The sequence below is a fragment of the Eubalaena glacialis genome, chromosome 1 (assembly GCF_028564815.1).
Source record: "Eubalaena glacialis isolate mEubGla1 chromosome 1, mEubGla1.1.hap2.+ XY, whole genome shotgun sequence".
In the NCBI taxonomy this organism is placed as follows: domain Eukaryota; kingdom Metazoa; phylum Chordata; class Mammalia; order Artiodactyla; family Balaenidae; genus Eubalaena; species Eubalaena glacialis.
In genome coordinates, this window is record NC_083716.1 from 231725475 (window position 1) to 231750732 (window position 25258).

The 25258-nt window shown below is 40.9% G+C and overlaps 1 protein-coding gene across 6 annotated transcripts in view; it reads left to right on the top strand.

The window, feature by feature from the left end:
• LOC133090029 (nuclear body protein SP140-like protein) overlaps positions 1 to 25258 on the top strand; it is a 91368-nt gene that overhangs the window by 36054 nt on the left and 30056 nt on the right. For 3 of the 6 annotated variants that reach the window (XM_061188282.1, XM_061188305.1, XM_061188322.1), the window contains exons 2-11: positions 3894 to 4056; positions 5215 to 5383; positions 7586 to 7669; positions 9305 to 9367; positions 12796 to 12945; positions 13382 to 13465; positions 15654 to 15800; positions 16521 to 16604; positions 20412 to 20468; positions 21089 to 21172. In XM_061188282.1, coding sequence (XP_061044265.1) covers positions 3894 to 4056; positions 5215 to 5383; positions 7586 to 7669; positions 9305 to 9367; positions 12796 to 12945; positions 13382 to 13465; positions 15654 to 15800; positions 16521 to 16604; positions 20412 to 20468; positions 21089 to 21172 — 1085 coding nt within the window. The remainder of the gene's footprint in view (positions 1 to 3893; positions 4057 to 5214; positions 5384 to 7585; positions 7670 to 9304; positions 9368 to 12795; positions 12946 to 13381; positions 13466 to 15653; positions 15801 to 16520; positions 16605 to 20411; positions 20469 to 21088; positions 21173 to 25258) is intronic. The other 3 variants (XM_061188291.1, XM_061188312.1, XM_061188297.1) reach the window with 3 other exon arrangements.

Here is a 25258-nt window from a genome sequence, read left to right on the forward strand (position 1 = left end):
TGATGTGGATGGAAAGGAAAATAACGATTGCATAAAAATTTTAGAGCACATATAAACTGTATTTTTAAACCTTAAATATACGTATTGACATATGCATAAAGGAAATAAAGAGAATTTTAGGAAAACACTCAAAATGGATGTTTGTAAAGTAAAATTTCTCAGCCCTACATGTCTGAAGTTGTCCTGATTCACTCTGCATTTTGAAGGGCTAGATCTGTTACTGATGAGATGTCTCAAGCTATTCTTGCCATCATTCCTCCATAAGTGACCAATTTCTTAATTCTTTCTGGAATATTTTAAGCTCCTCTCTGTTTTTTAGATGTTGGCATTTCATAGTGATATGCCTTGGTTTGGTTCTTTTAAAATTCATTTCTCTAAGTCCTTTTAAAAAAATCCATGTCCTTCTACTCCATGGTATATATCTCCTTGAATAATTCTCTTGATGTGGTCCTCCTCTGCATTTCCTTGCACATATTTCTTGACTCTAATTAGGTTGCTATTAGACCCCTAAATTAATCTTACTCTCCTATGTTGTCTTTCAAATTTATTCTTTTTTGTTCTTTTAATCTCTTCATTTAATTTTGTGGGAAATTTCCCCAACTTTATTTTACAACGATTTTAGTAAATCTTAGTAAATTTCCAAAAATCAATTTTAAAAAATATCTAATGCCACTATCTCTTTCTCTGTTAGTTCCTTTTTCTTTGTAACCAGGGATGCAATACGTATTCTCAAATCTCTCTAAAAATATTAGAGGTTTTGGAAGTTTCTCTTGTTTCCTACAATATCTCTGTTTCTCCTGGGGCAACTTTTTCTCTTTTTTAATGTTTTTCTTTCTTTCTGATATTGGAGACTTTCTTCAAATGTCTGCTGACCTGTGGTTATCTGCTTCTACTTAAGAGGAGGCTCTGGAAATCAATCAACGTGACTCACCAAATTAAAGAATAAAGAAGGAAAACGATATGAATAGCTCAATAGATGCATTTGATAATTAACGTCTGTCCATGATAAAACTCTCAGCAAACTAGCAATAAACAGAAACTTCCTCAGTTGTGTGTGTGTGTGTGTGTGTGTATGACATCATACTTGATGGTGATACTAAATGCATTTTCTCTAACATTGGAAACAAGGCAAGGGATTCCATTCTCACCATTTCTCCTCAACATTGTATTTAAACTCCTAACCAGTGCAACAAGAAAGAAAAAAGAAACAATTTTTGGAAAGGAAGAAGTAAAGGAGTTTTATTTGCTGATGACATGATTGTTTTTTTCTATAAAATCCAAAGGAAATCTATGAATATATTACTAGAATACATGAATTTAGGAAGGTCATGAATACATGGTTAATGTTTCTGAAAATCGATTCTATGTTCATACAATTGTTAGAAATAATTTTAAAAGCAATATCATTTAAAGTAGCCCCCTCAAAGAATAAAATAACTAAGAATAATTTTAATGAAAGAAGTGTATGACTTCTATACTGAAAGCTGTAAACACTTCTGGCAAGATTAAGGAAAAATAAATAAATGGATTAGAGCTCAATATTGTTAAGATGCCACTTTTCACCAAATTTATCAACAAGTTCAATGCAAACCTTATAAAACTCTAAAACGCTTTTCTTGTAGAAATTGACAAATCCAATTTAAAAGATATGTGGAAAAACAAAAGACCTAGAAAACTCAAGACATATTTTCCTAATTGACTTCAAAACTTACTATAAGCTGTAGTATTCAAATCAATATACTATTGGCACAAGGATAGACAAACAGATAAATAGTACAGAATAGAAAATCCAGAAATAGACCCATGCTCATACTGTAAATTACTTTTTGAATATTTTCATTAACTTGGGGAAGGCAAAGATTTCTTAAGTAGTACACTGAAGTTATTAGCCACAGAAGAAAAAAATGATAGCTTTAGCTTCATCAAAATTATACATTTCTCCTCGTCAAAAGACATGGTTAAGAAAATGAAAGGCAAACCACAGAATGGGAAAAAATGTTCATAATACGTATATTAAACAAAACACTTCTTTCCATAATATATACAAACTCGTACACATCAATAAATAATAAATGACAATCTAATAATATAAATGGGCCAAAGACTTGGAAAGACACTTCACAAAAGGAGATTATGAATTGCCAATAAGCATACAGAAGTGTGCTCAATATTATCAGTCATTAAAGAAATACAAATTAAAACTATATGGGATATCACATTATACATTATAGACTAAAATGGGTCAAACATAGACTTTGAAATACAGTTTGACAGGTTCTAAAACCATTAAACATATTCCTACACAATGACCCAACAATTCCACTCCTAGTTATTTACCCAAGAGAAATTAAAACATCTTGCCACTAAAAAACTTGTACAAGAACAACAGCTTTATTCAAACTAGTCCCAGACTAGAATCCACCCAAGTGTCCATAAACAGGAAAATGAATAAACGGATTGTGGTAGGTCCACACAATGGAATACCTTCAACAATAAAAAAGAACAAATTTCTGTTCATCCAACAACATGGATGATGAGCAAAAGAAGTCAGACACAAAGCACATGTGTTGTATTATTTTCATGTATGTGGAATCCAGGAACAGGCAAAATTAACATATGGTGACAGAAAGGACAGCAATGTTTCCATCTGAGAGGCTGCCTGGGCACAAGTGGTCAGGATGCAAGTTGAGGGGTGGAGGGTGTGTTGTTCTGTTCTTCATTTTTCAAATAACACAACAGTTTTCAGCACCATGTCTCCCTTGTGATCGCCACTGCTTCTCCAGGTGCTGCAGGGCACACTGGTTGCTTCTCTGACCTCCGGGAGCATCCTCCACCTACAATAGTAATTAGCGATCCTCTGACCAGTTTTTGTCTTATAGATTTCGGTAGTAATCTCTCATCTGCTCATTGCCCCCTGCCATTCTCCTTGTCATTGTGAATCCAATCCCTTCATTAGCATTTTAGTGGGGGGGAGGGGAGATAATAAAAGAGAAGACAAATGATTCTCTTCAATCTGCAGTCTTTAATCAGAAGCTTCTTTATGCAGAATTCAACAAAATAATGTGACATTTCTTTGATGGTTTTGGGTACTGGTAAGTGACAATAATTTTCTTCTGGTTTGACAAAGAATCCTAATGTCTTCATAACTTTTATGAATACAAAATGTTGATTAAAACATTATCAGAGCAATAAAATAATCACCTAAGAACCAGAATTAAAGGCTCAGGTTTAAAATTACTATCACAGAAAATAGCAGCAATTTCTGAAATTCAGATGTCTAGAAAGATTCACTATATAAAACAATAACACAGAAAGATTTATATTAACACAAAGTAGAAGTCCCAGAAGAAACGACTGATAGTCTTGTGAATTTCTCAGTTTATCCATATCATATCATTCTTAACCACATCTTATCATTTATGAACTAGTTTTATAATACAAGATGGTATTGCTCTTAACAGTTATAGATCAGAGGAGGGGACATCTTGTTTTATTTTCTCTTAGTTATTAATTAAGAAACATTTTTCAAGGTTATATTTTTTATTCCATTGTTTTCATTCCTCTGTTTATTCCACTTGATTTTGTACAAATTTTAAATTTTTTTAATTAAAAAATATACCAGATAAGTGGAGATATCTTTACAATGGTTTTGATTGGGACAGACTGGAATGGACTTTTTCAGTCCTGTGCTTCAGTCTTTCTTAACCTCCTCACTTTCTTCTATTATATCATTGTTTGTTGTTTCAATTCCATTTATTCTGGTCTCTACCAAAACCACTTATTTTATATATGTTGGTTCTTCACAACCTACCCTTTATATATAAAATATTACAGCCTCCACAAGGGTCTTGGAATATTGATGACCGTTTTCACATGGTATTCTTCCTCCCTAGGACATCCACAGCAAATCAGAACACAGACGACAGGCTGATCTTTGAGACTGTATTCAGGCACTTCAAAAGACATAAAGTGGAGATTTCAACTGCAATAAAAAAGACATTTCCTTTCCTTGAGGGTCTTCGTGACCGTGAACTCATCACCAATAGAGTGTATGAAGTAAGTGAGGTTTATTATGTCACAGTCTGGTAAACTAGCCCCATACTAAGTTATGCTTTGATAACCTGGACACAGAAGTAAGGGCACAAGTACCTAACTGAGGAGTGTCCTATGAGAAGAAGACCTTTTCAAGTATTTTTGCAATTGTTCAAGTATTGTGATAAGGTAAAAAAGGAGAGGGAGAGTAGAAACAGGCATCACTGGAGACAGTCCTGCTTCTAACTGAAGGGATGGTGATCATGGTGACCACTGGCGTCAAGGTGAGTAGCACTGGAGACAGGCTGCATCTGAAGCAGGTGTGCTCCACAGATGTTTAATTCCTTGTAGAAATGCACACAGTAGAGCATAAACTAAGAATTAAAAGATTTTTAATGAATTGATGAATAATTTAAATGAGATGATTTAATGAAATAATAATTGACATAGCATTTCTTTTCAATGAACTTCAATTTAAATAGTTAGATCTGAGAACATTAAAACCCACAGGGTATTGATGTCCTGTTAGGACAAATTTGGGAGTATATGCTTGCTATTCTTTCTCCAATGGTTTTTGGTGTGGGGGGGGGTTCTTTTTTTTTCCATTTATTTACTTATTTACTTATTTTATTTATGCTATTTCTGGAGTCTTGGAATTTGGGTTAATTTTAGCAATAGGTGTTGTTGGAGCTACAGAGACGCAAGTCTTCTCCTTGCCCTACAAATATGCTTTCCCTGTGGTCAAGTTCACAAAAGGGGAAACTGTCACCTGCCTTCCTTGAGCCCTTCCAGGCCAAGTCAGTCTCGGTGAAGGGGCAGGAGTTGTCCGGTCAACAGAATAGCTGCTCATCACCTGCCAAGTCTATTCCTAAAACATTTGACCAAGCTCTTAGAAGCCTACAAATCCATTAACTTTGAACCCATTTTATTCTTCGGAATTGCTCCTTCTTACATCTAATATAAATGAGGGTGAGGAGGTCAGATTCACAAATGGGGATTTCTAAGGAGAAAGGATTTACTGTTTCACTTAGTAGCCATACAAATACACAGAAATTCTAAACCTTTATGTGAAAAGATAAGTATATATGGAAATTGGAATACATTAACCATAAAATCTCTTTCTAGGGCTCTTCTGTAACGTGGAAGTCTGTATTCATATTTTTTCCATTCAATATTTTTTAGGACTGTCAAGATTCTTGTAGAAACCTGGTCCCTGTATCGAGAGTGGTTTACAATGTTCTCAATGAGCTGGAGAAGACATTTGACTTGTCGCTTCTGGAAGCTTTGTTCAGCGAGGTCAACCGGCAGGAATATCCTGATTTAAATCACATTTATGAAAGCTTCATAAAGGGTAATTAGCTTATTATCTACCTTTTGATGTTCAAGGCCAATTTTGTTCAACAAGTATATATTGAGCTTGTACCACGAGCCATACATGGTGCTGGGTAGAGGGGATATAACAGTTAGCAAAACACGTACCATGAACCTTATCGAAGCTCATGTTATAAAGGCTACAGTACACCACCAACCTGGGGCTCTGCTTACCTAGGCATTTAGACTCACAGGACAACCAGAGCCACAGTGGCATCCAATTTAGATAGAAGGACAAATGACAGGGCAGCAGTGGTCTACACAGCAGTCCACTGAGTTCACTACTACCCGTCTCAAGCTTAGCTGTGGGTGCAGGATCAATCCTGGCTTGGCAACACCAGATCAATGGGAGTCAGTATCCCAACAACTCCAGAATCATAACTTTTAGGGACCCCTAGAGGGACAAGCTGAGTTACAAGAATCACCACATTGAAGGAAGACCCAAGAATAGTGCCTAGATCCCAATCCACATGTAAAGGACCAGTCACAGGTCATTTTAAGCCCTAAACCCAGGGTTGGCTTAGTAACACAGAAGAAAGGCCACTTTCATCAGATTTCCAGCGTAATGAGCAAGAAAGCTAACTCAATATCGAATCTGCCCTTAAAGGAAAAATGGTTTTATTAACTTTTTCTCCTCAAATAATCACACAAGCTCTTCTCTTCCAGGGACTATTTTTGGTGCTATACAAAACTAAATCTTGACTTTTTCCTGAGAAGGCATAATTTATAATTTTTAAATGCTGGGGCGACTCACACCTACACTTGCTGCCATCCACCTGCGCCTGGGGGAGGTTGCTGCTGCCGCCTCCTGGACTCTGCTGTCCCCGAGAGCTCGGGTCAGCGGCCAAAGTTAGAGGCTGGCGACTGTGACCAGGGCGTGACATCTCTCCTATTGCCAGGTCCCCTCCTCCATCTCATGTGCTGAAGCCCCCAATGCCTGCCCACAGGCCTCCTTCAACTCTTCTGGGCTTTGGGCCATTGTTCTCCTCACACCTTCTGCCTGGTTTTGCTGAGGCTTGAAGCCCACGTCCTGGGGAAGACAAAGCAGCCATGGCTCTCACAGTCCTGTCCATCTCACCCCCTAAAAGGCACTGTCCCAGGAGGTGCTCCTGCCATCAGCTCTGGGGCAGCCTGGGCTCCACTGCCTCCCCTGGTGTCTCCTCCCCGGATTCCTGGCAGGGACCCACGCCCTAGGCTCCCTGGTTTATTTCCTTCCTCCTATGCTTGCTGGGTCACCTAGCTGCAGGGGCCCTGGGCTGGTGTCCTGGCCTCTCCTCGTTGGGGCAGCCTCCTGGGTCCCTGGTCCAGGAGTCGTGGGGACGTCCTGCAGTGCTGCAACAGGCACTCCCTGCTTGCGGCTTCAGAGTGTCCTTCTTTGTGGGATCTGGGCCACTATGGGAACCCTGTCTAGTAACCCCACCACACGCATCACCCCCTCTGCTTGGTCTCTTTGGGAACCGCTCATCCTCCCCAACACAATTAAGCCCAACCCTTGTCTTATCTAGTCCCATCTTTATTTTATTTCTTTTTAATATTTATTTATTTGTTTATTTGGCTGCACCAGATCTTAGTTGCAGCACGCTGGATCTTCGAGGCAGCACGCGGGCTCTTTTAGTTGCAGAATGCAGGCTCTTAGTTGCAGCATGCGGATCTAGTTCCCTGACCGGGGATGGGAACCCGGGCCCCCTGCATTGGGAGCTCAGAGTCTTAACCACTGGACCACCAGGGAAGTCCCTAGTCCCATCTTTATAGCTCTTGGGCTTTCTCTTTTATACACACGGATCTCTTTAGGATCCTACCCCTTCTCCAGAGGAAATCTCTCTGTTTCTTCCTTACAGTTTGAACAGTTCAGTAAACACATTTCACTTTCCTTATTTATCTTGACATGTGCTTTCCCCACGATGCGAGGTTTATTTTACATAACTGACAAGATCAGGATGTTTCCATGACTCCTTTATCCTTACGTACAAGTGGCTCATTTCTGTGTGGGGAACATAACAGTTCCCTTGCTGGGGCTTCTCTTCTGTCCAAGGATGATGGGGGAGCTTTACCATGAAGATTGGGACCCCCTGAGCTCTGAGTGAGCCGAGGGCTAGGAATTCCTAAATTTGTAATTTTGAGATGATGTTCCTGGTCTCTGCTGTAGATCTCTAATTGTCTTCTTCTCTGTCTCTCTCTTCAGTAATCCAGGAGAAAATTAATCATGAAGAAAGCAATGGAGAAGAGACGGAGGAGAGGCCTACTCTCCCACTAAGCCTTGAGCAAGGTGATTGAGACAAATACAAAAGCAATTCCCATCTGCTAAGAGGAAAAGGAGAAGGGGAGGTGGGAGCCCGAGTCCTGAGCAAACACTGAGAATCAGGGAAGAAATGTTGAAGGACCATGGAGAAGGCGGTGAGGGGTGTCTGTATGAGCATCTATCCAGAGGCTGAGTCCTGGAGAAGTAGCTGTGACAAGAGATTGTGGGCCCAAATACCAAGACAAAGGAAGAGGAACCCAGGGTGTCAGTAACCAGATTTAAAGAGAATGACTAGCTGGAAGTAATTGTGATTTAGAAAGACTCCTGTAGGAGAAGATCAGTGTAAAGGTGTGAAGGGCTAAGGACTATGGGCCCAAGGTCAGTGTCAAAGAGGAGACCCTTGATGATGGCAGAAGGAGGGACAGATTTAAACGTGGGGGATGTTGTTCAAGAGCAGGAATATTCAAGGAGAAAGGCAGTCATATAGAGACAGAAGCGAGGAAGTGGTAGAGACGTGGAGGAGAGGATGTGGGTATTTGAGAGACAGAGAGGAAGAAAAAGAAGAAATGAAAAGAGAAAGGGGTCAGGGACACAACAAAAACAACCAAGTTATTAACAGCTCACTTGATTGAACGTTTATTCTGGCAGTTGTGGGATTAGTGCCATTGGATGATGTTATCACTCATGTGCCCATTTTGCAGATAAGGAAGCTGAAATCTAGAGATACCATGTAAATATTTGTCCTGGGGTCAATGAGCAAGGATGGACCCAGGCGTTCTGAACACAGAGCCTGTGTTTGCAACCCTGGATACTACCTGGTAACCTAATGGAAAAGGGAGAACCATGAAACAAAAATAAGGAAACATATAAAGAGGGAAAGATACTGAAAAAGAATCCCAAGGGCTGGAGAAAGTGGAGGAGAATCAGACACTGAATCCTCATGGAAAGACCAACAAGACCTGCACAGGGAGGGAGTGAAGTAAGAGGGAGTGCGGAAGAGGCAGCAGGACTTTGCAGGAAGTAAGGGAAGGCCACCAGTCAGGGGCAGCTCTGGGGACAAAGGCAAGTTCCCTATAACCGCGGGAGTCAAGATAAGCCATCACTAGTTACTGAATGGCTGGTGGAGGTCACCCAGTGAGATGGCCTGGCCGAGGCGCTCTCAGCCAGGGTGCCGCTGCCCTGTCTTCCAGTCTATGGACTGGAGTTTGACTACAAGAGTTGGTCCAGATGGTCTCTGTATTGATATCTGCAGGGGGTCTTAAACTTCTTTTTTTTTTTAATTTTTATTCATTTATTTATTTTATTTTTGGCTGTGTTGGGTCTTCGTTTCTGTGCGAGGGCTTTCTCTAGTTGCGGCAAGCAGGGGCCACTCTTCATCGCGGTCCGTGGGCCTCTCACTGTCGCGGCCTCTCTTGTTGCGGAGCACAGGCTCCAGACGCGCAGGCTCAGTAGTTGTGGCTCACGGGCCCAGTTGCTCCGCGGCATGTGGGATCTTCCCAGACCAGGGCTCGAACCCGTGTCCCCTGCATTGGCAGGCAGATTCTCAACCACTGCGCCACCAGGGAAGCCCTTAAACTTCTTATCTATAAAAAAGGGGATTAGGGGAGGTTGGCACAGCCCACACTTCAATATTTGAGATAAGCTTTTAATATTTCCCCCTAGGAACTTGGGAAAGCTCATGTCAAGGCTGGACTTGGTGTTGCAGAGAGTCCTCATCTTACGATGGTCTGTTCTTGACTCTGTTCTATGATCCTTTGCTGCTTGTGTCCCATGCTGGACTGTGCTGGGGGCGGAGTGGCTGCTGCTTTGTATCAAAAAAATTGTCAGTCTTTGCATCTGCAATTTCTCCGAGGATTTAGATAACAGAGTCTTCGTACTCTGAGTTGCCTGGGAGGGTCGCTCCTTCCATGCTCCTTAAACGCACTTGCTGGCAGTCCCTGGAGGCTCTGGGCCTGGACCTTTTGCCCAGGTGCCTGGCTTCACAGTTTTCTGCTCTGTCCTGCTTGATCAGGCAGTGACCTCAGTGCTTTGACGTCATGTGCAGCAGTGGCCAGTGCTGCAGCCACAGTGGCGGGGGAGCAGGTGATGAGCGTTCCTCAGGGGACAGGGTACCTCCCCTGCCGGGTCCCTCACCCAGGGCCATGGGTGAGACACCAAGTGCCTCCCGTGCAAACCCTCTCCCTCCATCCCTGGAGCAGAGGCCAGGAGCTGCCCTCCAAACACCAGGCAGGTGTCCGAAAGAAACCTTTGGTACTTTAGCAACCAATAACCACTGCTTACACGCTTGACCTCCATTAGCCCATAACACTCTTACTAGTGTTATTATTTAAAATATTATTTCCCTGAGTCTCAGTGTTCTCATTTGTAATGTAGGGATCATCGTACCTATCTGGCAGGTTGTCATGAGGCTATGAAATGGAACAGTGATGAGAATGCATTACACAGAATGACTGATACTAGGTATTCAGCACGGTTTGATCCTGAGTAGAAAATACTGGTACAAAAAAATATATTGTTAATCTAAAACATTAATCATAATGATTTGATTTTTCTGATCACAGTATACTGTGCATTGATGCAGCTAATAGTTTATTTAATCTTCCCCCAAACCTGAAAATGAGGTATATATTACCCTTGTTTTTCAGAGGAAAAAGAATCAGCTTAGGGAGCTTGCTTATTTGCACAAGTTCACCCAACTGAGAATTGGGATTGAACTCCGCTGTGGGTAGTGTCACAGCAGGAATTCAGGTGCCCATGGCCTAGCTTCAAATTCTGCCTCGCGATCTTAGGGAAGTGACTACCCCTTTTTGTCCCTCAGTTTCAACATCTCTAAAAAGGACATGATAATAGTACCTACTTCAGAGGGTGCTGGATTTTAAACAAGTCATATCATGTAAAGCATTCACAGTCATGCCTGGGGGTTCATCAGTGTTCCATGCATTTTTTATTATTACTACATTTAATTATCATCATTATTTGTATCTGGTGCCAGAGTCTAAGCTTTTAACCATTATAGTAAACTTTGGGATTTTCTTCTCTCACAGATGTCCGTTGGATTTACTGATTCCCCAGGCTGGAAAAGCAGTGATAAAAGCAATACCAACTTCTGGCCCAGGAAGATAAATTGAGAGTCATAGTTTCCCCATGCTTAGAGCACACTAGTCTATAATAAATTATAAATCTTTATTCCGTGACTCTCCTTAGGAATTAAGGAACATAGAAGAGTCTCAGGGAACTTCCCACAATATGAAAGGCTCTTATTATGTAGCTTCCAGTCGGGATGTGTTATTTAAGAAAGAATGTTCTAAATTAGTAATACATTTTTAGAAAAGAAAAAACTTTCAGAGTGATTTCTGAAAACACAGTTATACTTTTACCAAATCACACTTATTCAAAAAGTTAACATTTTAAAACACCCCAAAATGCATGAATACATATTAGCCATTCATCTATTAGTACAGCTGGTGGGAGCGGGAAGGGGTGAGTGGATGCAACTGCGACGAGTAAGGAGCAGAGAGAAGGGATTCTACGTGTGTGTGTGTTGGGCGGGGGGTGGAGGGAGGAGGCAATGAATTCTTTAAAACTCACAGTGTGGTCTGGGGGCAACCCTGCCAGGAAGTGGAATCCCAGAGCATCTCAGTGATGGCGAGCAATGAATATAAAGAGAGAAACTTCAACCTAGGACCCAAATGATACACAACAGGCCACCAATAAGTGTGTCCAAGAGTGTGATCCAACAAGGACGGCTGGCTGTGACATGCACAGGGACAGGAAGGGCTGTGTCTCATGGCCACCAGGATGTGGCACAAAGCATGCACCAGGGCCCACGTTCTACATTAAAACCTTGGGAAATAATTTTAAATCATGCTTTACGTAAAATACTTTGTTTAGAAAAGCACTAAATGAGAAAAATCCACACTGCACTGAAAAATATGTCTATGTATTCATACATTATTGAGGCCGGTGGGAACAGAGTGGGATGGGTCGATGGAATCAATAATGAGCAGAGGAGGTTTGCCATGGGGGAAGGGCGTGTGTGCTGGTCCTGGGTGGTTTACCCAGGGACTCATTCCTTACCCTCCCCTGCTCTGTTCTGCCCTCTCTCTCTGGCTACTGGCCCCTGCGGACTTGCTTGCCAGCTCCCCTTGCTTCTGGCTCCCCGCGGGGTTCCTAACGTGGGAGATACTAGCAAGAGACTGGGAATAAGGGAGAAGCCAGGTGTTGCCCCATCACTATCTCCAGTAGCAATTCTAGGAGTGGCTGCATCTCAGCCTTGACTCCACCTTCCACCAGGCAGGCCAGCCATGGTCCAGCTTCTGCCTACCCAGTGACCTCAACCCATGAGCCCACCCTCCGTCCCTCCCATAGCTTCCTGTTGACTGTGCTTCAGGTTGCTGCAGTCTTCCACTTGATCTTCTCTGCTCTTCCATCCACCGTGTAACCAATCCCTGGATTAAATTTCTTCTGCTTTAAAAGCTTAAAGTGGTTTGTATTTTCATACATGTATATTTCAACATATAACAAAAAATGTTAACTTTTTGAATAAGTGTGATTTGGTAAAAGTATAACTGTGTTTTCAGAAATCACTCTGAAAGTTTTTTCTTTTCTAAAAATGTATTACTAATTTAGAACATTCTTTCTTAAATAACACATCCCGACTGGAAGCTACATAATAAGAGCCTTTCATATTGTGGGAAGTTCCCTGAGACTCTTCTATGTTCCTTAATTCCTAAGGAGAGTCACGGAATAAAGATTTATAATTTATTATAGACTAGTGTGCTCTAAGCATGGGGAAACTATGACTCTCAATTTATCTTCCTGGGCCAGAAGTTGGTATTGCTTTTATCACTGCTTTTCCAGCCTGGGGAATCAGTAAATCCAACGGACATCTGTGAGAGAAGAAAATCCCAAAGTTTACTATAATGGTTAAAAGCTTAGACTCTGGCACCAGATACAAATAATGATGATAATTAAATGTAGTAATAATAAAAAATGCATGGAACACTGATGAACCCCCAGGCATGACTGTGAATGCTTTACATGATATGACTTGTTTAAAATCCAGCACCCTCTGAAGTAGGTACTATTATCATGTTGGACGCCGATTGATGCCGGAGGAAAGCAAAGTATTGATGAATCAAAACATGATTTAGGTACAACCTCACCTGAAAATGGACTCTCGGATAACCTCTGTGAAACAGAACAGATAAATGCAAAGAGGAAAGATACAACCAGCAACCAAAACGATGCACTAGAAAGCCAACAAGCAAATGAACAATGTGCCCAAGAGTCTGAACCAGCAGGTAAGACTGGCTGGGTTTGATGAGTGTGGAAGGGCCAAGAGGTCCTGACTAGTGGCAGAGAAGGAAGTAATGCACCACTCAAGGAGACATCTATTAACAAAGAAGGGGAAATCACACAGACACACAGAGGGCAGGAATGGGGCCTGATATATTGATGGGGGAGACCTGGAGGAACAAAGTGAGAAAAGAAAAACTAAGAGACAGAAGGCGAAGAGTTGCAGAGCCCCACCGGGGAAGAGAGACAGAAACAAAAGTCGAACAAGTCAGGGAGAGATCGACTCCAGAATCAATGAAGCACAGCACTTTCACGGGGTGAAGGTGGCAATATATGCAGACAGGTTATAAGTAGAAACATAAGAAGGAAAGAGAAGTCGGATGAAATGCAAGAAAATGGAAACAGGGCAAAGCAAGTCTCTGTGGTCTTTTTTATCTTCAGAGTCCTGCGAACAAGTACCTATCCAATCAAATAATGGTGATGCAAGAAAGGAGACACCCAGCCCATTGCCTTATGAGGAAGAAGGTAATTACTTACCAATTTTCTAATTACATCTTTGTTTTTCTATGAGAGTAAAAGCTCTCCTTTGTTCTCCCATACTAATACACCCCTTCCCAATCCTAACACTGTCCAAGACACACAGCCTTCTCCACAACCTCTGGCTGATTTTAGCAGATGTAAGTTGCAAGGGAGAAGGAGAGCTGAGCTCTTTAGTGGATGGGGTGTCCCTGGGAAGAGAATGCAAAGAGGAGAAATGGGAAAAGGTGGACTGTGGAGCACCAAATAACAAAGTACAAGAGTGAGATAGATTTTAGATAAATTGACATGGAATCAAAATAATGCCATGTTGTGGAGTTGATGAAAAGAAATAAGTTGCAACTTCCTTTTCAGAGGTTATAACAGAAACATATAAATCATGTAAGATGTTGCAGGTCAGATTTGCAAGTAAGGAAGCCCAGGTGAAGGGCCTTTTAGAAAGGAAGTGGCAGGTAGAGGGATGTGGTTTGTTGGACAGTGGCACACAGGGAGAACTCTGGTGATGATTTGAATGCTTAAATGAGGAAAATATGTAGAAAGACAAAATTGATATAGAGGAGACATATGCAGGTCATAATAATAATTAAGAAACAGGGATAGAGTAGGAGAAAGTAGGAAACGTAACAGAGAATGGATACATTGAAAAAGCAGGTATGGGACAGCAGGGTCAGGTCTAGGGTGAGACCCTGGGGCACATATAAGGATTATCTTACTCTTGGCACCTTCTTGTGCCCTAGGCACCTCCTTTGCCTGGTCCTAGACCTTGCTGGACCCTGGGGACAGTGATTACAAATGTAGAGGAAAAGAGATGAATAGAGAAAGATACAGATGAAAAAGAATACCAATAAATAGAAAAATGGGGGTAGGAGAGGCACAAAGAGAATAATTTAAAGGACAATGAATTAAAAATCGGTAGAGAGTGGGCCAAACAGAGAGAGGAGACAAATCAAGACATTGCCCCATTTGAGGAGACAGTCATCAAAAAAGAAGACACAAGGGGCTGTTCCTAATACCATTGAGAAGGGTAAGGTATCTGCAATGATCAAAATAGCCCTGTAACCCCCTCAGATAAAAATAGGCATCTCCTCAGGCATCTCACCCTCCCCATGGTTTCAGTACCATCCATCATCTATTGATTCCTAGATGTACATCTCCAGCCCAGACCTGATCTCTAGACTCATTCCTCCAAGTGCTTGAAGATCTGTATTCAAAGATCTGATGGACATCTCTATTTGGAAGCTGTATCAGTTATCTATTGCTGTATAAAAAAATAGTCCCAAAGCTTAGTGGATTAAGCCAACCATGGTTTTGTCACTTCTGTCAATCCTAACTTTACACATAGCCTATGACTCAGCAGTTACATTCCTCAACACATCAACAGAAATGCATATCATCTTCATCAAAACACATACAAAAGAATGTTCAGCATAGCGTTATTCATAGTAGTCTAAAGCTTGAGCTAGCAAAAATGGATATTTTATGGTTTTATTTTTTAATGGATAATTTCTATAAAGGAATATTATATAGTGGTGAAGATAAATATACGAAATGGATACAGATGACTATCACACACATGTTGATTAAAGAAGCCAAATCCACCCTCACCCCTGAAAAGTCAGAGGGACAGAGAGAGAGAGCAAGAGTGAATTATTCCACTTATATAAATTTATATAAATTTTGAACTAGCAAAATCAATCATCTATGGTATTAAAAGTGTCAAAGTGGTGGTTAACTTGAGCAAGATACATCTGGACAGTTAGTGGGGGCATCACTAAGAGGTTTCTGGAGTGTTAGTAATCTCCTATTACTTGACCAAAGTGATGGTTACCCAAATATGCTTGTTCTGTGATAATTCAAAATTTATGATTTATGCATTTTTGTCTATGGGTTATACTACAATTATGATTTTTATTTTTGAAAAGCAAAAAAATAAAATCATCAAAAGATGAGAAAAGTAAGTGAAAAGAAAGTAAAAACAAAGATAAAATAAAAACCTGAGAGTTGAGAGAGACACAAAGAAAGGGACAGAGTTGAACAGCAGGAAGGAGAAGGGTCAGGGTGAAACCTCCCTCCTGCAGTGGAATTACAAGGAGAAGGCTGTTAATGCTAATGAACAGTGCTTACTCCCTTTTGGAGTGACAAATTAAAATTCTTCATTCATTACAATTTGATCCAGAAGCAAAGCTACCCAACCACGGATATCAAATCAATTCCTGTTCTGTCCTTCTGGTGGATATAAAGAAGGAAAAGCCATTTTTTAACCCCGAAGTTGAATGGCAAACCCAAGCCAGGACTGACTGTAACCAGGCATCTGATGTAATAGGTAAGGCTGACACAGTGTGGAGCAGGAATCACAGGAACAGGGCAAGAGGCTGGGGCAGGTCATCAGGGTACATCGAGCCAGGGCAGGTGGCCGTGGACAGAGGCAGGAAGGGGAGGGAACCAGTGCCCTGTGCAGTGAGTTTAGCAGAAGAGATTCCCCAGGAACTGGAAAAATATCAAAAGACAAAAGGGGTAGATAATAAGTATTGATGTCCAAGAGACAATTTCCAAAGCAAGAGAGGAAAGTATGGGAGTAGAAGATAAGGAAAAGGGAAAAAATCAGAGACCCAGGGTATTCAAGAGAGGAGATAGAAGAGAAACACATGAAGACAAAGCGAGGTATAAAGAGATACCATCCCCAGAAAGAGAGGCATAAGTAGGGAAAATGGGCCAAGCCAAGAGGAAGGTGAAGAAGTAAAATAAGAATGAAAGAAAGAGGTAGAATGAAGTAGAGGGTCAGAGGTAGATTGAGGGTGGTGGTAAGAGGTAGAATGAGGGTGAGGAAAGAAGAGTGTTGGCAGGATGGGCAAAGCTGCCCTCTGTGAATATCATCACTTTTTGTGCAGGACCTGGAGAAACCTGCAGGTCACACACATTCAAGCACAGGCCACGGTGCCTTGAGTTAACTTAGCTTCTAGATCTTCCTAGTGCTCTCATTCTGGGGTTTCCTGCTGCGTGGGCTCCACCCTGAGATCCTAAGTGGTTGTTTTCCTCTGTGCAGTGATCAGCAGTGAGGACTCCGCAGAATCCAGTGGTGGAGAAGAGTCCCCAGAACCCTCCACATCAGCACTGAGAACGTCGTCTGGTAAGGAAGTGGGAGAGCAAGGCCTAGGCTGCAGGAATCTGAACTAGAGCCACTGTTCCCTGAGCATCTTATTCTGAGCCCCTTCTGTAGCATGGTTCCAGTTTACTCTGGAATCCCATTCTCTGTCTTTATTTTACTGGACTTTTATGGGAAATGCAGAGAGATATGAAATCTATATCTGAGGATGAGGCCTATTAACTATTGGGTCCCATTAATCAATATATGTACCCTACATTGATTATATAGTAGAAATAAGCCAGCAAAGTAATGAGTGTGTTTAAAACTACTAGCTGCGGGCTTCCCTGGTGGCACAGTGGTTAAGAATCCGCCTGCCAATTCAGGGGACACGGGTTCGAGCCCTGGTCCAGGAAGATCCCACATGCCGCGGAGTAACTAAGCCCGTGCGCCACAGCTGCTGAGCCTGCGTGCACAACTGCTGAAGCCCGCACGCCTGGCGCCTGTGCTCCACAACAAGAGAAGCCACCACAATGAGAGGCCCGTGCACCGCAACAAAGAGTAGCCCCCGCTCGCCACAACTAGAGAAAGCCTGCGCGCAGCCAACAAAAAAAAATTACTAGTTGCTATGCCGATAAAGTGGTGGATTTATACGGTGATTACTACAAAGAACAGAAAGCTAAATACGGTTGGCAATGTTGGCAATGTGCGGGTTAAGGGCACCAACCTCCAGTGCAGTCAAGAATCTGCCTATAACTTAAGAGTCAGCCCTCCATACACACAGGTCGCATCCATGAATTCCACCAACTGTGGATCGTTTAGTGCTGTAGTATTTAATTTCTTTTTCTTTCTTTTTTTTTTTTTTTTTTGGCTGTGTTGGGTCTTTGTTGCTGAGCAGGGGCTTTCTCTAGTTGCGGAGCACAGGCTCTAGGCGCGTGGGCTTCACTAGTTGTGGCACGCAGGCTCAGTAGTTGTGGCACACGGGCTTAGTTGCTCTGCAGCACGTGGGATTTTCCCAGACCAGGGATCGAACCCTTGTCCCCTGCATTGGCAGGCGGATTCTCCACCACTGTGCCACCAGGGAAGTCCTGCTGTAGTATTTAGTATGGAAAAAATCTGAGCTTAAGTGGACCTGTGCAGTTCAAATCCATATTGTTCAAGGGTGGGCTGTATTCCTTTATTGGAAGGTCATATTATCATCTGATCACAAACTTGAATCATGTCATAACTTGTCCAGCTGCCTAGTGTTAGCAGAAATAAAGACTTCATATAAGGCATTCTGAAACCCAAAGGATTGTTTTTGACAGAATTCTTCAACAAGTCATGGCATATACAGTGATTTTTCAAAGGACCTTTGCAAACAATATCTTACAACAACCTTAAGGGCTAAGCAGGATGGACATTGTAACCCTTGCTTCTAGATGAGGAAACACAATCACATACATGTTTCAAGGTCTCTACAAAGTCTCATGGGAGACTGAAGGGAATAACAAGGCTAGCGTCCTGGATTCTGCATTATTTTCTTGTAAAATTGAAGCTCGAAATGATTATCAAAATATTAGTTCCTCAATCCTATGGGTAGCCTGAGTTGCCATAAGATCCGTGTCTCTGTAGTGTACAAATTGGTCAATTTTTGTCCCTTTCTACTTTTTAAACCTAGACAATATCAGAAACATACCTATTTATGGAAACACACTAGGAACAGTCCTAAGAAGAAATAAAATGTTACCTGATCTTGGTGCTACAAAAGAGCAATATTTTAAATAATACACTCAATCTAATTGCTCACTAGATCTATCAAAGTAAAATGTAGATTTGTTTCAGTTTTTAGGGAACAATTTTTTCTTAGTACTAGTAGGAAGACTGCTCTAGAAGATGGTGCTAAAACACATCTACGGCTCAGACACATGAGAAGATTATTTCCCAGGCTTGCAAATAGTTCAGGAGGGCACCAGGTTGGCAGGGGATGGGAGGAGGTGAGGAGAGGAGACTCACACAAAGTCTTGAACACAAGGTTTCCAAGGTACCCTACATGAGAAACAGCAGATGAAGGAAGTTTGAAAAGACAACAGAAGGGGTCAGAAGTAGAAGAGAGAGAAGGGAAGGACGGTAAGGTTCAAGCAGAGCAAAGTTGCCCCTTGCATTTGAATTGTCTCTGCCCTGGGAACAGGGAATGGAACATCACTAACCTACACAGCAGATGACTTAGAAGGGCAGCCCAGAGTGGCCTGGGTGCAGGCCATGCCTCGCATGGCTTTTCAAGACTTTTGCAAGTTTTCTTATGAGGGAATTTCCTGCTGAATGCGTTCCTTGGTCACACACCCAAACCCCTCGAGAATCCTGTTCCTTTGTGCAGTGACCAATAACCTTGACTTTTTAGAATCAAGTGAGAGAGGAGGGGCCAAAAAGCCACCTGCCCACGATCCCAGATGGCTCGTGTAGGGAGATAAGGATTGCAGCCATGGACAGCAAATATTCCGAGTGTAAATCCAGAGCTCTGTTTTCCTGATGAATCTTATTCTGAGCATTCTCCACATGCCTTGATTTGATTCCTTCTAAGATATCATTTTCCACATTTAACTTTTCTGGCCCTGTTGGGAAGTGGAAGGAGGCAAGAAGGCATTGTATATAAACTGTTGTTTAACTGGATGAGCCCAGTCAATTGATGTATTGAAAATGTAGCAAAAATATGCTAGTAAAATTATACCTTTTACTACACACTATCATATCTATTAATGCTAAAGAGTGGAAATAGTGTACTTATTCCTCAGCATGCTTTTATTCTATGGAGCATACTAAGCACAGCATTCCTCTATTTGTTGTTAATATTGTCATGAGTCCCCAACTTAGAAAGACTTCACAGAATAATTTGTGCTTCTATTAAAGTATTGATGGAAAAATAGCTTAAGACCAAATACTCTCAAACCCCAATTATAGTTAAATCATTGGCTTACACGGTGATTTCTCATAGGGTTTTTATAAATAAATCTTCCCTTTGTTTTTACAAAAACCTTAACAGGGAGTTAGGGTCACCAGGTTATCCCAGGTTTATAGATGAGGAAACTGGAGTTGGTAATGTTTGAGGGTCTTTTATGAATTCACATGGAGAGTAAAAGGCAGAGCCAGGTAGGAACCCAGCATTACCTGCAACATGACATTGGCCTGTATAGTGATATTTGAAAACATTTTCACAAATAAGGTATCATTTTATGTTTATAACAACCTAAAAGGTAGGTCAGAAAACTGTTGTTCCCTCATTTCACAGATGAGGGAACTCCAGCACATAAACATTTAAGGATCTTTACACCTCACATATGGACAATTATTGGAAGAGTCAGAACTAACAACCTGGACTCTTAGCAAATATTCATAATCGTTTATTCAAAATCTTTAAAGCCAGATGTAAGATAATAATGTTTTATTATTTTAGAAAGACAGTGTGGTGTATATCCTATTTGTTATAAAACACTCCAGTAGGGTCTGGGACAGAATCTCATTCTCAAATATACTGTATTAGTGTTCCTGCAGCAAATTGTGTGAATTCACAACAACTGTGATAAATATTTTATTGGACTCATGGCAGCTGAAGTCCAGATTCGTTGCCAAGCTAGTTAGTACAAACCTATGAAAAAATATTGGCTTTCAAAACTTCTTTGACTTTGCAATTAGGGCTGAAGGATTGGGGGGGCCTTTGCTCCATTTGGTAGTGACCACTTCCCTTTAGACAGGAAGAGACAGAAATGATCATCATTGTGTCTTTATAGTCCAACTCCTGTGTACAATGTGAGTAGTCATAAGCTTTACTACTCTTTTAGTTATAGATTACTGGTTGTATTTTCCTTTCCTTCCTAGATCCTTGGGATATTGAAAACACATCAATTTGCAGCATAAGCAATAGGAAAAGACGACGTAAGAACAATCAAAACTCTTGCTGTAACAAATATCTTTCTTTGCTACAAAAGTTTCATTCAAATTTTTGGTTATATCCTTTAAAATAAAATGATAAATTTGTTGGCATTTTAGATGATTCACATTATACATTTTGAATTAGGTGAGCTGGGCTAATTGATGTTACTTGTAGGCCTCAAGAAGTTCAGTGTCACAAGTGCGGTACAAGTTTATTCTTCACTCACATAAAAGGATAAAGTGGTTCCCAGGGTGGAGGGGTGTTCACTGAGGGCCCAGCTGATGGAGGCTCTGACATCTTGAAAATGTTGCTTCCACGGTCCCCCTGGATAAGAAACAAAGTGGAAGCAGAAGTATGTGCAGACAAGAGGAAAGGGTAAAGAATAGTGACCAAAGCGAGTGCCTTCCATGGCAAAGTTGTGTCCAGTCCCGGCCTTGGGGGTGGGCCCTGGAGCAACCTTGACCAGGAGGCCAGATGGAGCCGTAGGGGGCCTGGTGGTGGGAATATTCCTACCTCTTCTACATAAGCTTCCCCTTTCCAGATTTCCTTTTAAAGAACTCCATGCTGTATAGGTCCTAGGACACAGGCTGAGGCTGTAAAGGAATTTTATTTCTTTCTGCAGGAATCAGCAGTGATGACACTTCAGAACTGAGTAACAAAGATCAGCCTCAGGAAACGTCTAACTCAGTCCTAAGAAATGGGTCAGGTAAAGAAGATTAGGATGCCAAGCCTTGGCCTGCAGAATGTCAGGAATGAAAAGACACTGTTTCCTGGTGCATTTTATTCTGAGACCTTGACTACCTTGTATCCAGTTAATCCTGGGAACTACTTTTCGGATTTTAGAAAATGGAAAGAGGCAGGAAATTATTATAAATTCATGCTTAATAGAATAACTCCTATTCACTAAATGTATGTAATTTTATATTCCTATTTTAGCAGAAATAATCACCAAAATGATGGTCTCTTTTTAAACATTTACTGTCATGCCTGCTAACACTAAGATCCTAGATTTCTATAGTGATATACTGGTTGACATGAATGTCATTTGTAATCGTAAAAGCCTCAAAAGACAACTGGTCCTGCTGTGTAATTATAGACAGAAATAAAAGCTTCAGATCAACCATTCTCAAACTTTAGTATAGTTTGTGACAGATATTCATCACATTGTAATTGGATTGTACTATGATATTTTAAATTCCTTTGGCAAATAAGATCTTACTCTGTTATCACAAAATCTTTAAGACTTAGGAAGGCTAACTCTTGCTTCCCCATTTTAGGATCAGGAAATAGATGTACAAATGTATAAGGGTGAAAAAGGGTGACTATTTTATGTAACGGGCAGGAAGATAAGAGCTGTGTCCCATGGTCAGAGTCCAAAGAGGAGATACGAGGGACCTGGCATATTCACAGGGGAATGTATCAGTGCCTGATGCAAGAAAACTTATTTAGCAACAATAATAAATACATATGTATATATATATGTGTGTGTGTGTGTGTGTGTGTGTGTGTATACATATACACACATATATACATATATCTGTATATGTATTAGTGGGTATATAACCACCAGTATTGGTGTGGATTTTGAAATATATATTCAGATTGAGAGGGAAAAAGCAAAAACCATAAAGAAACAGAGAGGGTAGGAATGGAACCAGTTGTATGATATACAGAACACCTAGAAGCATAATGCCAAAAAAGATGAACAGAGAAATAAAAAGGAACAGATATTAAGAGTATAACTGATGAAATGAGAGAAATCAACACAGAAGATAAGAGAAATCAGGGACAGCGAAGTTCACAGATGGGCAGAAAATTGAAGAAAAGGAGGAGGAGGAGGTGTGGTTAGATTGAAAGAGACAGAAAAAATCTCTGTTGGATATGAGGTGTAGTCATTGGAGCAGGTGTATTTTTCTTCAGCCCATCTGAGCTTCAAACATAGATCAGCATGACCACATCAAAGTCTGTTTCCTGGTCGCCATCTACAGTCTGCTGTTTCCTTATTTCCCTTCAATGTCCTGTGGATTCAAAGCTCTAAAAATAAATAGAGGAAGAGACTCAGAAGAGATGCCAATCTATTAGCATGTGATAGAAAAGCCAATTGTGATACTAGTTCTCAGTTATCTTTGTTTTACTGTCTGCACAGAGGAAAAGCTCTTCCTTCTTTACCTACCTCTCCCCCAAAACATTGCCATACACGCACACACCAATACACATACTCATATACAGACAGGCCTGTGCACAGATTTGGACTGTTTTCAACAGGTTTGAAGGAGCCAAAAGAGAAAGAAGAGCTCAGCTTCTGGGTGGAGGGAGGTGACGCTAAGTGGATAATGCAAGGAGAAATAATGGAAAAATTAGGCTGAAAAGATATCTGAGTAAGTTTCTTCAAATTAAAAGATATCTGAGTAAGTGTCAAGTTTTTCTAAGTGGACATGAGATCCAAATATCACGAGATTGGGAAGTTTTGTAGAGGAAGATGGATAATTTTCAAGATACCTCTAGGAAGTTTACCAGAAACATGATAATAAAGTCTGTGACTGATGGACAGTCCTGTGATGTAGAAAGCTCATAGAGAACTGGCAGAAGTAATAATAGTCAATAGTGTGGTCAGTGTCAAAAAAGCAGGCAGATGGTGACAATGAAAGTGGTAAACTGTGAGATGAAGCCAAATATGGTTGAAGAAAATATAGATAAACACAAAGATTGTAATTTTTTTAAAGCCAAAAGATCAAGATAAGATTAAGAGAAACAAACTGAAGCAAAGAGAAAACAGAAAGTGATGTGACAATATAAAGAGGATTACTTCAACAGTAAAACTAGATCCAGAGACAGAAGCATAAAAAACTAGACGGAATGAGATACATACAGGAAGCAATCAATGGAGAGGCATAAAGATGAGGCACAGAGATAACTGCATAGATAAAGGGTTAAAAGATGAGAAGAAAATGGTAGAGAGAGAAAGGGGCAGTGTAGAAGAAAGAAAGGAGAGAGATGGAGAAATTGTGGGATCTGAGATGACCATGAGACAAGAGCAACATTGGCACAAGGGGTGGTTCACACTAGCAGTGAGTTTTCAGGGTAAGGTGTCCCCAGGTATCAAAGTGGCTCCTGTAACTCACCCAGATTACAAGGTACCTCACCAAAGGGGTTTCATGTATTCTTATGGTTTCAATCACCATCTACAATCTAATGGTTCCTAAACACACATTTCCAGCCCAGCTCTGCCTTCTAAGCTTCCAAACTCAATTATCCAAGTGCCAGAAAGGCCTCCGGCTAAGGTCATGAAGGTTCTAGACTTCTCCACTTAGATGTCTCTCAAACTCAACACTTTTAAAGCTGAGCACATCATCTTTCCCCCTAAAGAAAGCATCTACTCCTCCAGTGTTCACTATCTCTAAAACACTTATTAACTGACTCATTCTTTCAAGTTGAAATTTTCAGAGTCATCTGTGACACAGCCATCTCCTCAATTGATGTACCCCATCCGTCACCTAACTCTATCAATTATTCCTTTTATATGTCTCCACCCTGCCCATCTATTTCCATCTCCATGCCAGCACTCTCATCCATATCTATATCACTTCTCACTTGAACTAGGTCTACAGGCTCCTATTTGTCCACCTTCTCATATTGTTCCCACCAAACACATTCTAAGTGATTTAGCTAAATTGATCCTTCAAAAATGCAATTACGTTCATGCTGCTTTCCTACATAATAGCCAAATATCATTTAATTTTCTTTAGGAATAAGTTAATTCTTCTTCATGTGATCTCCAAAGCTCCATACCTGAGGCTCCTGCTTCTTTCTCCATTCTCACCATTCCCTCTCATTCTCTCACTCTATGTTCAGACATACTAAACTCCTTTTGGTTACTTGTATTTGCTGAATCCAGACCTTTGCACATGCTTCTCCATCCATTTGGGGCTATCATCTTAGTCACCTTTCTCCCTAATCTGGTTAACTACTGCTTCCATGATACCTCCTCCGGAAGAGGTCCCTCATCTCAAACTCTGCGAGTTCCTCCTGCCTTCTGCATCCCCAGAGTATCCTGTACAATCTGTGTCCTCACATTCTCCATGTTTCAATGTATTCACTCATTAAGTGTCAGTTCCCTGGTTGCTCATAAGATTGACAAGCATTAACTCTTCATGCATCATCATTACTCACCTCAGCACCTGGTACATGAAAGATGCTCAGCAAACTTGTTGAGTGAATAGAAAAAAAGTCTACTTTCTGTATTCCAACATTTGGAATTTGTCTGGTAAAAATTAGTTTCTTATAGTATTTATATGAGAATATCTATAAAAATTATTTTAATAATTGAATTATGTATATATATATACATATAAATGTAATAAATAATATTTCTGGAAAAGAATAATGTCACATAAAAGTAAGTACAAATGTATATAAAAACATCATTCATGGATGGATGGGAAAAGCATATAAAGAAAAAATAGAAAAACAAAGATACGTATTTTGGGCAAAGAGAAAAAGAGAAAAGGCAGATTAAAAGGAAGGCACAAGGGCAGTGAGGAGCAACAAAGGAGAAAGCGATCTCAGAGGCAAAGTCACCCTGTGATGTAGGCGTCCGTGAAAGGTGGCTGCTCGGAAGTGAGGGGAGGGGTGCAGATGAAAATTCTTTACAAATCATAACTTAGGAACAGAGCTCCAAGGACCTGAGAAGTGTTCCCGTGTCATGTGTTTTTCAAAAAGTGTGTCTAGAAACCAAGAAGCAAGGGCTGAAAGTAGCCAAGCATTGACATGATGGGTGAGGACACCCAAGGTC